This window comes from Alexandromys fortis, unplaced genomic scaffold (assembly GCF_014885135.2).
Source record: "Alexandromys fortis isolate MF-2015 unplaced genomic scaffold, M_Fortis_MF-2015_v1.1 scaffold_50, whole genome shotgun sequence".
NCBI lineage: Eukaryota > Metazoa > Chordata > Mammalia > Rodentia > Cricetidae > Alexandromys > Alexandromys fortis.
In genome coordinates, this window is record NW_026067932.1 from 1,784,790 (window position 1) to 1,801,848 (window position 17,059).

The 17,059-nt window shown below is 46.6% G+C and overlaps 1 protein-coding gene across 3 annotated transcripts; it reads left to right on the plus strand.

The window, feature by feature from the left end:
* The first annotated feature begins 532 nt into the window (after nt 1-532).
* On the plus strand, nt 533-16,856 carry Nudt4 (nudix hydrolase 4). Of its 3 annotated transcripts, none has more exons than XM_050145554.1 (6): nt 533-675; nt 10,759-10,869; nt 12,067-12,111; nt 13,841-13,928; nt 14,162-14,319; nt 16,372-16,856. In XM_050145554.1, the coding sequence occupies exons 1-6, from the start codon at nt 580-582 to the stop codon at nt 16,423-16,425; spliced, it is 552 nt and encodes a 183-aa protein (XP_050001511.1). In that variant the 5' UTR covers nt 533-579; the 3' UTR covers nt 16,426-16,856. The 3 variants fall into 3 exon arrangements, with proteins under 3 accessions (XP_050001511.1, XP_050001512.1, XP_050001513.1); XM_050145555.1 differs by having other exon boundaries at nt 13,844-13,928; XM_050145556.1 differs by having other exon boundaries at nt 13,844-13,928; nt 14,162-16,856.
* Nucleotides 16,857-17,059: the final 203 nt, after the last annotated feature.

The following is a 17,059-nucleotide window of genomic DNA, read 5'->3' on the forward strand; positions in this document are numbered from 1 at the left end:
TAGAGCTCTAGACCCAGGCCGCGTGCCCCGCCCCGAAGCCATCACCCGCCCCCCTCCTTTCCCTCCCTCTTTCCCTCCATTCCCCCCGCCCCCGCCCCCCTCCCAGCAACGGTCCTGGCGCGCAGGCGCGATGGCGCGCGCGCGGGGCCCCGCTTAAATGCAGGCGAAGGGGGCGGCGCGCATCCTCGGCGTCGCTGCCCGCTCGGCACCGCCGCTTCCAACTGTCTCCGCGTGGCACGAGCCTGGAGCCGCGCTCTTTCCCCGGCGGCTGCGGCGGCGCAGGCGGCGACGGCGGCAGGCAGGGAGTGGCTGCGAGCGGCGGCAGCGGCGGGCTCCATGGAGAGCGGCGGGCGCCCGAGCAAAAGCGGCGCTTCCACCGCTGCGCCCCGGCTGCAGTGACCCGCGTCCCATCCCGCATCGCGCCGGCCGCCCGGCCTCGCCGTCCGTGTCCGCGCCGCCGCCCGTCCCGCCGGCGTCCGAGCACCGCGACTCTCCGCGTCCCGACTCCCCGGCGGGGTGGCGGCGGCCGAGTCCCCACGGTGGCGGCCGGAGCAGCGGCAGCCGGAGCCCGGCTCTAGGATGAAGTTCAAGCCCAACCAGACGCGGACGTACGACCGCGAGGGCTTTAAGAAGCGGGCGGCCTGCCTGTGCTTCCGCAGCGAGCAGGAGGACGAGGTGAGCGCGGGGACAAAGGCAGGCGGTGGGGCTCGGTCCCGCACCCCCTGCACCTCCCGGCTTGCGGGGTCTCGGGCAGCCCCCTCACCCGGAGCTGCAGACCTTCCGCTGGCCTAGCCAGCTTGCCTTTTAAGTCGTCCATTAGCTCGCAAGCAGTTGGTTTCGTTACACATATATACCTCCTTTTACCAAACGGCCTCCGCTTTTAAAGTTTTTCTGACGATGGAAAGAAAGATGGCCAGCGAGAGGGGTGGAAAGACGCCAAGAGGGACAAGATAGGCCAGAGACCGGGCAAAGTTGCCCTTTTCGGCACGCTGGTCTCTCGCTCTTCTGGTTTCTCAAGGCTGCTCTGCGGTGTGGCTTGACGTCTGGGAAGGAGCGGTGTGTAATTTTACCCCTCCGCATTGGATTGATACGGGCTTTGGAGTGTTCGCTGGAAGGGCGATTTTTTTGTTTATTTCAGCTACATTTGTTCGATTTTGAAAACGACTCTCTGTTTTCAACTTGATCTGAGCGGTCAAGCCACTTGGTAGCTGGGGGAAATCTCGTAGCGTTGCCACGCCTAAAATGAACTGATAGATACAAAGTTAAACCGTTCCAAATTCTGCTTACCGTGTCCTGTAAAACACCAGGCGTAAAGCTGGAGATGGGAATTTAATGGCTTCCTCGTTGCTAGCCCCTGAAGTTATGATAAGTATGACATAGCATACACTCAGTGGCTTAGTTGTTATATTAACAAAAGCCTCGTGCTTGAGAAAATTGTGATCTTTAAGCCGCCACCCCCCCCCTTTTTATTTTTGAAGAAACAAACACTTCAGGTTGATTTGAAACCTTTTAGTGTTAAACCCGAGTCCCGAAGGAACTTCCAGAGAAAGGTCTTTGATGTGGTTCTACTTAGGGGAGAAATACAAGGGCGTTTTTGAAAGTGCACAAAGAAAGTCGTCAACAAGCGTTAAACGCAGTTTACCAAGGGGGATGAGGGGGTGCCTTTGAAGGAAGGGCCGTGCTAGGGCAAGGCAAACTAAATATAAACGCATAGAGTAGACCCAGGGTCCCGTCTGACTTTTTCGCAGCTCTGCTACCATACTTTTAGCTTGAGCGGTTACAATGTGTTAGGTACAACCCCGGGAATGTTGGTTACATTTAATCCTTTTAGCACTGGAGGTCGCGCTGGTCAGCCCCGTTTTATAGCTGAGAAGGCTTTGAGCAGGAGTACTTTGCCCAAATGACAGAACTAGGAGGCGGTAGAGTCGGAATTCAGGATCCAGTTCTTACTCCAAAAGCCGGTGTCTTGGTAAAGGGCGTCTGCTCAGCAACCAGATGCCCCATATCATGAGGCTAACTTCAGAGCCTTTAAGTTACCTTTGAAATGGTGCCGTGAAATGCTGTTGAAAATTCAGGCCCAGTTTTTCACGTGGTGTGTGTGTCTGTCAGTCTGTGTTTCCCCTAGGGGAAGTTTTGGAGATGGGAGAAATCAAAATGATATAAATTTTGGGTCTGGCAGAGCATTCTTGACGACTGCTTCAAAGTGACCTTAAACAGGTGTTGCTTGGAAATTGCTTCTGCGGGATGCAAGGGAGCCGGGCTAAAAGAATTCAGCTCCATGGTGGAGAGCTTGCCCAGCAAGTGGAAAGAAGCCCTGGGTTCAACCCTGAGCATTTCCCTCTGTCTCTGAAGTTGCTGTAAAATACAGCCTGTTTTCAAAATGAGAAGAGAGGAGCAAGACTTGGGGGGTATGTTAGAATCCAGTTTATAAAACTTTAGAACCTGCTGGCTCGGAAACCTAGTGAATCAACTTGTTTAGGGGATCTGCTCTGAGGGAAGACTCTGGAATTCTCCAGAACACACAGCCAACTTTGGACATCTGGTTTAGCTCTTCGGAGTTTGTGTTTCTGTGGTTGTGTATAGAAGAGGCTCTTTCTATTGTGTGATAATTACAGAATGAACTCAGCAGAACAGCAAGATGTCTAGGAGAGATTGGGCTTTCCCTACTGGAATGATATTATTAGCCTTCCAAAGCTGCTTGAACCCACCTCTCTAGCTGATGGTAAGAAATGCTTCTCTACTGGGTTAAGAACTCGTAGGTCCTCGTTAGGACATTTAAATATATGTTTTAAAGATGAGAGTAATTTCAGATAAAAAGAGTAATTACTGTTTGGCCCTAAAAGGCTACAGAGAGCTCCCATTGGCTTCCCTGAGTGCTGGGATTACAGGTATGAACCTTGATGCCCAGCTAGAACAGGTTCTTCTAATAGTAGAGTCGTTTGCTTTTGGGGGGTTGGGTTAGTTTTAAGTGCCCCCCCCTTTTCTTCATCCTGTTTGGTTTTCTTGTTCTGCCTTAAGAGGTAGCATAGCACAGGAAGTTAGAAGCCAGAGACCTTGGCATGGTGCTGGGATATGCCGGGGAATCCCAGCGTTTAGGAGACTAGCCTGGGTTAAGTAGTAACATCCTGGGAGCGGGGAGTAGAACCAGACAAGTAGTGGTGCACACCTTAAATACCAGCACACAGCAGAGGGCATCTCTCTGTACGCTTAAAGGCCAGCCTGGTCTACATAGTGAGACCCTGTCTCAGAAAGAACAAGCACCAAATTTAGGTTATCCAGGTCACTTGTCCCAAGGTCACAGAACAAGCAGGGCTTTTTAGTTCAGGTCTGCCGTTTGTTTCATCCGAGCAGCCTCTCTAGCTAGTTCTCTGGAGAAGCATGATCTTCCGTGTGACTTCAGGCAGACCCCTTAAACATCCAGAGCGTGGCTGGCATACTGCTGTGCAGACAGATTACAGTAGCATTATGAGTAGATAACCATAAATAAATTACATTGAACATATTTGCATATATATTTGAAGAGTGGATTAAAGTGAAGTTTTAGCTGGTAAGGAACATATTCTGCAAGAGTGGTTTGTCATGCAAAGGGAAAAAACAAACAAACGAAAAACAACTTAAAGAGCCTTGGGTAGAGAGAGGGTTTAACTCAGTGGTGGAATGCTTGCCTAAGGGGGGGTGGGTAACACAGGACCAAGCCTGGCAGTGGTAGTGCAAGCCTTTGATCCCAGCACTTGGAAAACAGAGGCAGGCGATCTCTGTGAGTTAGGGACCAGCCTGGACTACAGAGCGAGTTCAAATGCTACGTAGAGAAACTATCTGGGGGTTGGGGTGGGGGGAGTAAGTTGGATCTGGATCATTGTCATTTACCCCTGGCAGTCATTCTTTCTATAGGTATTGGCATACTTGACCAGCATGCGCAGCACCCCCCACTCAAGGTACCTTCTTTTAAACAGAGATAAGCTCATCGGTGCCTATGACTCCCCACACCTAAAGGACCTTGTAGGCCACTAAACCAGCCACTTCTCAAAGGGAGCCATGTCTAACATTTGCATCTGTTTTGCCTTAGGGTGATTCCAGGAGTGTTCTGTAGCCTGGTGGGTTAATCTTTCCTTCCATATCAGGGTTTACTGAGAAGATTGAATGCCTACTTGCCTTCTGTTGGCTGTGCCTACATCTTAAGACAGCTTTGTTCCTTTAGCAATACCATCTTTTTATCAATTAGCACGTTCACTGTGTTATACAGCTAGTAGATATCTATTAGTTGTAATAGGTCTCTCTGCAGAGAGCCTTCAGTGTTGAAGCGAGCTTGGGGTCAGCCTGCACTGTTTTTTTTGTTGTTGTTGTTTTGTTTTTTTTGGATTTCTTTGAGACAGGGTTTCTCTGTAGTTTTTTGGTGCCTGTCCTGGAACTAGCTCTTGTAGACCAGGCTGGCCTCGAACTCAGAACGCCTGCCTCTGCCTCAGCCTCACGAGTGCTGGGATTAAAGGCTGCTGGGATTAAAGGCGTCCACTACCGCCCGGCTAGCCTGCACTCTCTGAAGGCAATGTAATTGTAAGAAAGTGTGTTTGCTATTGTGACTAGGTAAATGGCTTCACCACACACACACACACACACACAATTAAATTGTGCTAACAATTTTAGGAGAGGATGCTGTGGAGATCAGGGTAACTCGGTGGGTTTCCTTCTTTCCTTTCTGCTACTATGTGGGTCCTGGGGATTGAACTCGGGTCCTCGGATTTGTCAGCAGATTACCATCTCACTAACCCAATCTGAGATTTTTTTTTCTTTTTTGTTTATTGTTGACAGTATCTCCCTCTGTTGCCCAGACAGTCATCTGGCCTCAGTTTCTGAGACTCTAGGCATGAGCCCGTGTCTGGCTTCAATCTCGGTTTGTTTTAAAGGTGGGGGTTATATAGCTCCATGGTGGATACTTACCTAGGATGTAATTGAAAAGGAGATTGATTTGTGGAAGGCTTTTTTTGTTTGTAATGAAAGAAAGATGAGAGGTGGGTTGCTTCATACTAAGAGTTCATACTAAGAGTTAAATTTTATCAGTCTTTCCTGGATGGATTTTATTGTTGAACATGAGTGAGTATACATACATGCTTTTCATCTCTGAACTGGCCAGCTTCATCTTTGTCGGGCTCCAGGCTACAGTTCACCTTATCTCAAAATACCAGAGCCAGGTAGTGGTGGTGCACTCCTTTAATCCCAGCACTTGGGAGGCGGAGGCCAGTGAGTTCAAGGCCCGTCTGGTCCACAGAGCTAGGAGTTCCCAATAAGTAGGGCTGTTCTGCAGATAAACCCTGTTTAGGAAAAAGAAAAGAAAACAACAACAAAATGAATGCCAGGGCTGCAGGTTTTGCTTTGGTAGATCACTGGCTTCTACCAGTGAGTGAGGCTGGGGGTTGATCTCTACTGCTGTTCTCCCACCTTGTGTGGCACTGGGGCTTCACTTCAAGATCTTAGGAATGCTAGGCTGGACTTCTGAGTTGCTTAGCCTGTTTGTTTTTGAGACAAGACTCACCGAATTGCCCAAGATGACCTTCTGCTAACTCTAGGTTAGGCAGGCCTTCTGCCTCCCTCTAGAATGGGGGGACTGCAGCCAGGGATCACCATTCCCCTCCTGGCTTGAACTTTGTTTTGTTTTTCAAGACAGGGTTTCTCTGTAGCCTTGGCTATTCTGGAACTTACTCAGTAGACCAGGCTGACCTTGAACTCACAGAGTTCCTCCTGCCTCTGCTGCCCCAGAGCTGAGATTAAAGGTGTGTGCCATCACCGCCCAGTCAGACCTCAAATTCTTGATCTAGTCTCTGCCTCCTAAATGCTGGGGTCATAAGTCTGTGACACCACACCAGACTCTTAATCACCTCTTTCCTTCCACTCCTAAATGGCTGTGCCCTCATTTCCACTTAATGGAATATTCAAGATGAGTAGGTGAGCACTTAGAACACACTGGTTTTCAGGTCTCTGCTCTGTTTATATCACGTCTCTTAACCTAGTTAAGCTGGTAGTTGGATGTGATATTTCTGTATCCATTAGTATTGCTTGTTTAAATTGATCCAGTTTTGGAGGCATACATTTGAAGGTAATGGTTTGATCAAAGTTAACATCTTAGAATACCAATAGATTCCTGATAAACTATTGGGTTAGGCTAAATCACTTGTCCAAAATTTATGTAGGTCTGTTATGGCTTTATTTGTTTTGTTTTTTGAGACAGGGTTTCTCTGTAGCTTTGGAGCCTGTCCTGCTAGCTCTGTGGACCAGGCTGGCCTTGAACTCAAAGAGACCTGCCTGCCTCTGCCCCCTGAGTGCTGGAATTAAGGTATGAGCCACCACCGCCCAGCTGTTACCGGGCTTTACTTAGATTTTTCATTTCCTGCTAGTTTCAGCCACAAAAACTAGCCCGCTGCATGGTTTCTTCTCCCACCCCCAAGAATGTGAATGCTTCGAGGAAAAGTCCTCCATTGCCCATCCAGTGTCACTGCACCGAGCAAGCTCAGCCATGCCCTGCTCCCTAGTGCTTCCCTTAAACTAGAGGGCTGTGCTGATTTTTATTACTGGGCACAGAGGTCCCAGGAACCTCTACCCGCCTGAAGATGAAGGATGACAAAGCAGCTTCTGTGTAGATAGCGAAGTTACACCTTGCCCCTAGTCTGAAGAGGGGCCCCTAAGGTGATACGGATCTTTGTGATCTGGGATGTGGCACTTGGAATGGAGGGTTGAGGTGCTGGCTTTTTTATTTTGTTCGATAGCGATGCACTGCCCGTGTCCCCTGATATCCACGCAGCTCTGGGTCTCCATAAAGCGTGAAAGGTCGAAAGTCTCTGGATTTGAGGCAGTGGAATTGGCAGGTCCAGGGCATATAGGTGCAGATGAGAAGCTTTTAATGAAATGTACTAGATTGCAAATCTGCTGTCACCAAACATGGACATCAACAAATCTCTTTTCAAGAGCTAGGCACAAAGGAACACACTGTGAAGCAGAAGCAGGAGGATCTGAAGTTCAAGGTCATCCTTGGTTACTGATGGTGTGAGGCCAGCTGATCCACAGGAGCCCTGTTTCAACTGAAAGGTGGTGGAGGGAAGGAAAGGAGGGAGAAAGTATGGATATTGGGAATGCGGGACCCATTGACCTGACTCTGGCTTTCATTTTTTAGGGTTCCAACATTCTAAATACCAATGGCTTTTAAATTCCTTTACTAAGTAATGGCTTCCTTGGAGCGGCTTGCCAGCTGCACACACTGTTCCGACCCATTGCAAAAAGATCAAGGAAGTCAGTTAGCACAGAATTGTGGGGCGCACATCTTATCCAGCCAGCTTAGCACGGAATTGTGGGGCGCACGTCTTATCCAGCCAGCAGTGCCAGAGCATCTCTCACTCCGACTGAAATAAGAGGCTTGTGACGGGGGTCAAAACCGGGGTCGTTGCTTACACTGCAGGTCCTATGGGTGCACTTTAAAGCCTGTGATTCCTTTGCCAGTCTGGGTACAAAGGGCCAGCGCCCGTGACTATTTTAATAGCCTCACTGAGCCTCCTTTAGGTAACAGTGTTATTGAAGTGGGATTTGCAGCCTTGTTCTCCTCAAAATAGAGTTTGAACAAAAGACTCTTCCCCTATAAGTCTTTACAGGTTTTTAATATATATATATGTATGTATGTATGTATATATATTCTGCCATCTTGTCTCCATTCTCAGAATTATAAAGCTAACAGTGCTCTGTGAAGAAGCAGTTCTTAGTGAGCTGATTCAGCTCTGCAGGCAGGAGAGCATGGGGCTCAAAGTGGCCAGCAGGGCCTGCCTAGGCCAGAGTCTCGATGTTTAGTCCTGCAAGACAAGTGTTCTCCACGTAAACAAAATCATTAACAGGTCCCTGTTCTCCAGTCAATGTGTGTGTCAGGTTCAGACCCCTGTAATCTTATACTGCTAGATTTGTTTAACTCTGGCTCCTTGGTATCTAACTGTGAACTTATACCCTATTTGAAATATTAAATTTAAAACTTACTTGGACATGTTGCCACCACCCTCAAAGCAGCCGTAAGTGCTTTTTCTAAGGCTTTGCCAGCCGTTCTGTTGGTTCAGTGTTTGCATGGATTGGCCACTCTTTGTCGGTGACATGCTTAGGAGTGGTGTGGGCAGCGCAGCAGTGTTCTCCTAGATCCAGTATGACAAGAACAGGGCTTTAGAGGAGCTGAATTACTATGGGCAGCTGAAGCTCTCCAGCAGGGGCAGGTTGAGTCTCTAGCACTCACATGAGAAGCTAGGCATGGTGACAAACAGCTCTTGTGGGGTGTGGCAGTGGTGAAGAACAGGCAGGGCAGATCCCAGGAGTTTGCTAACCTGTCTAGCCAAAGCGGTAGACACCAGGCTTAGTGAGAGATCTGTCTCTAAAAAGGTGGAGCTGGGTGATGGTGGCGGCGCACGCCTTTAATCCCAGCACTCAATCCCAGAGGCAGGCGGATCTCTGTGAGTTCGAGACCAGCCTGGTCTACAAGAGCTAGTTCCAGGACAGGCTCCAAAACCACAGAGAAACCCTGTCTTGAAAAACAAAAACAAACAAACAAATGAAAAAAAAGAGAAGACACAAGCCCTCTACCTCTTTCCTACACACTCATGCATGTAGACACACCATCGTTTCTCACATAGTGAGCACCACGTCTCTGAGTGTTAGCCAGTAGCAGCCTTTCCAGCAGATGGGAGAAAGTAAAATTGCTTGTGTCTCTGTAAAAAAGCCAATATCCACATTGGGAATTAATTTCAGGGTTCGGGGCATTACAGAGAGAGCTTCCTTGGTGTGCTGGTTAGTTTATTGGGACCTCTTGTAGTTGCAGAGCAGATTGGCCTGAGGCCATGTCTGTAGGAGAATATCTCAACTGAGGATAGGGCAGGCCCAGCTACTGTGGGTGGCACCATCCCTGGGCAGGTGGTCCTGGTTGTATAAACTAGGTGAACACAAGCCAGCATTGTTCCGCGGTTTCTTCCTCCCTTTCTGCCCTGACTTCTCTCCGTAATCGATTATGACCTGGAAGTTAAGCCAGATTAACCCTTTGCTCCCCCAAGTTGTTTGGCTGCAGCCGAAAGCCCACTAGGACATCTAGCGTGTTCGCCCAGGCACCCCCAAACAAGCTCTCAGTGTGTTGTTCGCAACCCGCAGACCTGTTTAGATACACTGTGGCATACTGCAGTAATTTTGCAGCATTTTGTTGAAGATGGTTAAGACATCTGTTACCTTCACAAACATTTGGTGGTTACCGCCTTAAGAGAACTTGAATGGGTCACGGTTTTCCATTTGTACAACAGGTGTGTACTCCTTCGGTGTTAGTAAACTGTTACAACTAAGGCCTTGAACTCACAGAGATCCACCTGATGCTGCCTCCCAAGTATTAGGATTAAAGGTGCGCCACCAAAGCCCAACTAGAGTGGCTTGTTTTGTTTTAAAGAGATAGATAGACTTTGGGCTTAATGCTGTTCTTGGTCAGAAGTCTATTTCCTGTAAAGACCAGCTAACTATTTTAGGCTAGCAGCCCACGTGGTGGTCTGTTTTCAATAACTCTGCTGTGACAGCGATGTAAAAAGCCAGGCGATCTGCAGAAGCCAGCAACAGTGAGGGGTTCTCATAATCCGAGTAGCACATACTCCCAGCTGGCAGGTACTGTAGAGCCCCAGTCATTGAAAGCCAGAAGAGTATCAAGGGTAGCTTGTATGACATACCAAGTTCCGGTACAGCCTGGGCTGTACAGCAAGACCCTATCCAGAGAGAGAGAGAGAGAGAGAGAGAGAGAGAGGAGAGAGAACCCGCCTTCTTTTTTTTCTTTGCTTGAACTGTTCAAAACAGGGGGGCCAACCTTGTTCGAGACCATAAGATCACAATGTTTATCCTACTTGCTTAATCAAATGGCTTTGAATTTTCAGGTGCCTCTTTGTGCCTAAGCCTGCGCATCAAATGGCATTGCCCAGCCAGTGGCTGGTCGTGCGTTTCCCCGACCCTGTCTCTCAGCACTGGTCCTCAAGAACTCTTACTTTATGGGGGAGCAGGGTGGCCACCCTGTTAGTTGGAAGGATAAAGATTGTGTGGCTCAAGGGTAACTGACCTGTGGGGCTGTGGCAGTGGCTCAGTGGGCAAGGCTGGGTGTGGATGCCAACATCCATGTGAAAGGCTGTATGGGGGCACATGCCTTTGACTCCTTAGGGGTAGGGGAAATAGAGAGATGGGCAGATCACAGGGGCCTGTTGGCCATCCTGTGTAGACAAAAAGTGAGCTCCATTTTTAAAGCCTTGTCTATAAAAATGTAGGGAGTGAAGAGAACACCACTCACCGTCCAGCCTCTGCATGGGAATGTATGCCACATGGCATCTGTACCCCCACATACTCCCAAAATAATTGATGTGAAGACCACAGAACAGATGCTGCGCTTCTTAAATCTGGTGGATTAAATGATCCCATGGGGCCGGCCAGAGCTCTAAGCCAGCCTGGTGTAGTCCTGGGTTTCTTCCAGGCTAGCCAAAGCTACACAGTGGGACCCTGTCTCAGTGACCCACCCCCCAATATAAATGAGTGCATAGGTGCAGGATGGTTTAATGATGGGACTGTCGGTGCCCCCCCCCCCCATATGTCAGTTGGTGTGTGTAATGTGTGCCCTTAATCCAGTGAAATTTAAGAGTAGATCTGTCTAGAATCCAGTTGCGGCCTTGAAAGTGTTTGGAATGTTGTATCTTAGCTTCTCAGGGCTTCAGTAAGTGGTTATCCTGGGTGTTGCAGGTGCTGTTGGTGAGTAGCAGTCGGTACCCGGACCAGTGGATTGTCCCTGGAGGAGGGATGGAGCCAGAGGAGGAGCCTGGCGGTGCCGCTGTGAGGGAAGTATATGAAGAGGTGAGAGCGGTGTTCTTTTACACAGAGGGGTTTTACACAAGGGGGTTCTGGCTTCTTACCGGTGGTAGAAGTGTTGTTATCTGGTACAGTGTTTATAAGTCTTGCTATAGTTAACATTTTGCTTAAGGGGTTTTTGTTTGGTTTTTACATGGTAAGCATCTAAAATCAATGTGAACCTCCTAGAATTATGTTAACATGCAACTGTTGATTAGACTTGCTGTTTGATTAGTGATCAATGCATGGCAGAATGGCCTTGCCTGAGAGCTAGATCATTCTTGTATTGAGTAGAGACACTGTGTACCATAATTTTTAAACTAGAACTAATTGCTAGGTGGTGATGGCGCACACTTTTAATCCCAGGATTTGGGAGGCAGAGGCAGGAAGATCTCTGAGTTCCTTAAGTCCTAAAATTTGGTAAACTGGGTCCCATCCTCGTGCACAAAATCCCAGGTGGCCTGCTTGTTCCTTCCCTTAAGGATAGAACTTGCTTTACTCATGGGAAAGACCATACAAGGTGTAAGTTGGGGGGCATGCCTATGCTCTTGGACTTTGGGGGTACATAGGAAGGTTTCAGAGTCTTTTTTTTTTGTTTGTTTGTTTTTTGTTTTTTTTTTTCGAGACAGGGTTTCTCTGTGGCTTTGGAGCCTGTCCTGGAACTAGCTCTTGTAGACCAGGCTGGTCTCGAACTCACAGAGATCCGCCTGCCTCTGCCTCCAGAGTGCTGGGATTAAAGGCGTGCGCCACCACCGCCCGGCATAAGGTTTCAGAGTCTTGACAGAAAGCATCGAGGTTGCTGTGGAAACAGGGTGAGGCGTTGAGACCCTTCAGCGAGTGGCAGCTAGAGAATTGAATTGTAGCTCCAGAGCCCTGGTAAAGGAGAAAGGCAGGTTTTTAAGAAGGGATGAGTCCGTTAATTCTTACAGAAAAGGCTGTTTTTATTCACAGGTTTTTTCCAAATTGTTAAAAGTCTAAATTTTTATCACCCTTGTCATTGGGGGAAGAAGGGATAAATGGAAATCAGCCTAACCAAACAGGCAATTAGGATTGTAGCAAACCACAGGTAGTGGGCTTTTGTAGTCAAGAAATTTCATGATTAGGCAATAACTTGCTAGGGAAAGCCTGAGCTGTTTTGTAATAATCAATGTAATTATTATGAATGATAAGTCTTTTACTTACCAACTTTTTTTTTTTTAATAGGCTGGAGTCAAAGGAAAACTAGGCAGACTCCTGGGAGTATTCGAGGTGAGTTACAAAAGAGCCCCCACTTACCGGTTCCTAAGTCTTTCCCCACAGCAGCCTGCATCAGTTTCCTCGAACTATCAGTAGGCAAGTCAGTGGTGAGAGCTTGGGGGTGGGTCCACTCAAGTTTGCACACACTGGCGTTGCCATGGTTACCTGTATCTGCCCATACAGTAAAGCTAACACATAAAGACCTCTGAATTCAGTGTGCACCGGCGAATAGACAGCATCGTCAGCAGTCTGTGGCTCTGTCTTTAGTGTGTGACACCGCATGACAGAGAATGACTCCAGTATAGGAACAGGTTGTTGTTGAAATACAAACAACCTCTTACTGACGGCAGAATGGAATTTCAGTGAGGGATTTGAAAGTGATCCTACTCAGAACATGGGTAAGAGAGGCCAGGTTCTGAAGTCTGTTCATCTGCTGTTCTCAGACACAGATATGCGGCATGCCAGGAACAGGGGGACTTCCCTTAGTTAGCTCAGTCTCTCTGATGGAACCATACACATTTTTTTTAAGTCTTTAGAAATTAAAATGTGTTACTTGGAATTAATGACTCAGCAGAACACAGTAATTAATGAATAATACCGTATACAAACGGCTTTGAATTCTGCACGCCTTTGGTCCCAGCACTCAGGCGGCAGAGACAGGAAAATCTGAGTTCAATGACAGCCAGAGCTAGCTACGCAGAGAAACCCTGAGGATGGTGTTGTGGCTGGAGGGAGGCTCAGTGGTTTAGAGGACCTGGGTTCAATTCCCAGGAAGCTCACTGAAGCTTATAACTAACTAATAGTTCCCTCACACAGCAAAACTGCCGCTGCACACGATAAACATTTTAAGAATGGTTCTTAAGATAGTAGTCTTGGTCTGTACATTGGTTTTACAGTTACATAGTGCCATCTCCTGGCTAAACCGAGAAACACAAATTTTTCTGTGTGTGGACACACCTAACATCTTTAGAGCCAGTTTTTGAAGAAAAGTCATAGTAGTTAAAGAGACCGTACACTGTTGACCAGAGCCGTCAGTAAGCATGTCCTGCCCATCAGGAAGTACCACAGCGCTGGAACTGCTTCCCACCACGGCAGTGACCTAGTGAGTTGTGGAAAGCAGTAGGACATGCAGACTTCAGGGCATAAAAATAGGAAGAGGGGGCTTTGTTTTAGATTCCATTTAGACCTCAAGGTTTTCTTTATCAAAATAAAGTTGAGTATGTCTAAGTGAAAATATTAAAGTTTCCCATTTTAGCGATTTTCCCGTTGACAATGCTGAAGCTCCAGTTTCTGATGCTGAGACGGCTTCCTTCCTCTAGTGCAGGCTGCCACAGCCTCTTAAACAATGGCCCCTGGTGTGCACCATCACCCCCGCCAGTTCCTGTCTCTTCCCTCAGCTGGCTGGGAACTGAATCCTTCCCGCCTCAGCCCTCCAAGTACTGACTTAAGAGCCATGACCTACAGTGCCTACTGTTTTTCTAATTAAACAGAAGTTGTGCATATGTGCACACACACGCATCCGTGTAGAGGTTAGAGAACTTTTCTAATTAAACAAAGGTTGTGCATATGTGCACACACACGCATCCGTGTAGAGGTTAGAGAACCTTTGGGAACAGGTTTTCCCCACTAATGTTCCTGTTACATGTACTCACTTCTGCCTAGCTTACTAGACTGGATTTTCCCACTGAATCCATGCGTGGTCAGCTCCTGTGAATTAAAATGCTTTGCTTTTCTATTCAAGCAGAACCAAGACCGGAAGCACAGAACGTATGTTTATGTTCTGACAGTCACTGAAATATTGGAAGACTGGGAAGACTCTGTAAATATAGGTGAGCCCCTGTTCCTTTGCTGTCACTGCTGACAGCCTTCCAGTTCACCTTAACTGATTTCTGGGTACTCTTCTGAGAGGGCCAGGTGAATCTGAATTACCACACCCTGCCATGTGATGTCATTTAAGAAGTCGAAGGTCACTGTTTGGGGGGAGGTGAGGGAATACTGTGTACTAATAGGGCATGCTTTTTAAAACTGACCTTGCAGTAACTACAGTTTTACTGTTCTCCAGGAAGGAAGAGAGAGTGGTTCAAAGTAGAAGATGCAATCAAAGTTCTTCAGTGTCATAAGCCTGTCCACGCAGAGTATCTGGAGAAACTAAAGCTGGGGTGTTCTCCAACCAACGGAAATTCCACGGTCCCTTCCCTCCCAGATAGCAATGCCTTGTTTGTGAGTGCTGCACAGCCCTCTGGGGTGCCATCCAGTATAAGATAGAGAGCTGGGGCCCTTCCCCCACAGTGTCATGTCACAGACATGAGGGAGAGGCTTCTCTTTTCGTCTAACACATCTGACTGCTGCTGGCACTCTGAATTGGCCATGCAGGGATTCGAATAGTTTGCATGTGTTTCAGATGCTTTCAAGTCTTTTAAAATAAACAACAAAATAGCATAAAAAATATTTTAAGACGCCAAAGCCATGTGGGATTTCTTTTAGAGCCTTAATTGTAACTTTGGTTTTCATTTTTTTTAATGGCCCTTCCCTCCACCTCCCACTTGACATCATTCTGTGGTTAGTTTTGACAGGTCAGATAAGTTGTCGGGTATATATTTTCACACACCCCCCCCTTCTTACAGTATCAAATAGTCACCAGATCTTTGTGTTGGGAACTGAGAAAAATTCTCAGTATTTAAAGAAATATATCCACCTCAGAACATGTTTAAAAAGGCCGTAATCTCCATTTGTAAACTGCAGATTTGGGCTGTTTTTTGTTTTTTTGGTATGGTCCTATAACCTGACAAAGTACTTCAGATCACTATTTCTAAGATTGATGTTCACAAACAGTATTATATCACTGTCAACCTACTATGAATATTTCCCCTCTAACAGTAGTGATTCAATATAAAATATAGAAAGTTCATCGTTTTAGGGAAATACTGTCAGCAACTTGCATGTGGTTGAGTGCCTCTCATCCTGAAAATGTATTTATAGAAATTTATTTAGCATGCTCAGTTGCCAGTTCCCTTTCTAATCCTTTTAACATAGAATATATATATTCTATATATATATTACGGCCACATTTCCCTCAATGGAGACTGCTCTTAAAATGCATTTTTCAGATTTAGTGACATCTCCAGTTAAACTGTCAGTGTACCACAGGATTATAATGTAGCCTTCAGCCCCAGTCAGCGATGGCTGCTAATCAAATGGCCATTCCTGTTCAGCCTTTCCAGGCCTAAGACAGAGAGCACATTTGAAAGTACATTTCCCGTTGTATGAGTGTCGGTGAGTGGTCTGTCACGTCAGTTACCTGGGGGGAACTAGAACACAGGAGCCAGGTCCTGTGTTCTAGCAATTGTCTTTGCTCAATTCTGTGAAAGAGTACCTGATCTGAAACTCCTGTAAGTCCTCTGAGGTCAGAAGGAAAGGGGGAAAGGAAAGAAAACAGATGTGTGATGGGGAAGAGGAAAAGATCATTCTTTATGTAGCCATTGTTAACCTTTTGTAAATATCCTAACTGGCAAGTATAAAACAGGGAAGTACATTAAGACATTTGTTGTGTAACTTTTAAACCTTTAAAATGTAGTCGCTGCTGAAAATGGTCCTTCCATGTAAGGAAAACTGGTTTTGAAGATGAGTTTGTGCCACAAATGCAGCAGAACTAAATAAAAAAACGTTAGTTTATAAATTAATGCTGTCAGAAAAAGAAATGAGTAAAGCAGAAAAACAGCCAGTAGCATTCACTCTGAATTATGTAGTGTGGTCACACATGATAGTTCAGACCTTTTCTATTTTTCTCTGTACAGGTCGTGTATTCTGGTCTTTTGTTTTTTATAAAGGAAACATTTTAAAACCCACAGATTGACATTTTCTATCAGTTGCCAATAGACCTTCTCCCCCCTCACAAATCTCTGCAATTTCTCTATGTACTAAACGCAACAGAGAAACTGGACTGCTTTGTATAGAATACTGCTTCCAGCTAACAAACTATCACCAGTGCTTGGGGGTTTATATGTACATGATATTCTCAGAGGTAACCGTGCATGAACTTATTTTATAAACTCTTGGACTGTGTATTGCCATGTAAAATATGTACAGTATTAATGTCAGCCATCTCTTTAAAAGTTAGCCTATAAATATTGTTGTATAATTTCTTCGGTCAGAAACATTTGGACTAAGCCATGTCATCTGAGTCAGGATTTTCTTCAGTGCCATTTAGCAAACCAACTATCTTTAGTCTATGCAAGTAGCAAAGAATTTTCAGAATGCAACTTCACTTTTCAGTGTCACCGAGGGCTCCATATTGCTCTTCTGGAACCCAGACCAGCAAGATTGTAGAGGAAAAGAAGTAAGGCGATTCAGTTCTCTTAAGAATTAGTTGGATCTCCTAAAGGTGGTGTCTACCGTCTGAGCCCTCTGCAGTGTGCAGTGCTGAAACTGCTGTTTGTGCTTATTCGGGAAGTAGCTGAGTGAAATCGGGCAGCTAAGTTCTTCAGTTCCATGTGCCTCCCAAGAAAAACAAACACACACAAACAAAAACCAGAAGATAAGTTATTGACTTGCAGAAAAGAAGAAACTGCCCTATGTGGGGCTTTTGTAAAGAAATGGCATTTTCCCACCAAGCAGGTGCCATCCAGTTCTTTGTCAATCACATTGTAGGAAGCAGAAAAGAAAGAAACGCTTTGCATGGTCTTGTGGTCTCATTCTAACTGGTGTAAGAATCTTGACTTTTTTACATTTGGAAACATCAAATAAAAATGGAAACAAGGTCTGTGTGGATTTTCTTTTTTAGCATAAGTAGTGTTTTCAGAGTTAATCAGCTTTCTGCATGCTTTGCCCAGGAGACTAGAGATGACTTGGGTTACAGTGCGAGCTGCTCTTCCAAAGGAACAGACCCACGTAAGAGAGGCCCATAACCTCCTGTAACTCCAGCTCCAGGGTCTTCCGGCCTCCACAGATAACCAGAATCTGA

Coding starts and splice junctions, on each gene's coding strand:
- Nudt4 (XM_050145554.1), top strand. CDS start 580: ATGAAGTTCAAGCCCAACCAGACGCGGACGTACGACCGCGAGGGCTTT. Junction 676..10,758: donor GCAGCGAGCAGGAGGACGAG/GTGAGCGCGGGG, acceptor TGGGTGTTGCAG/GTGCTGTTGGTGAGTAGCAG. Junction 12,112..13,840: donor GACTCCTGGGAGTATTCGAG/GTGAGTTACAAA, acceptor TTTCTATTCAAG/CAGAACCAAGACCGGAAGCA.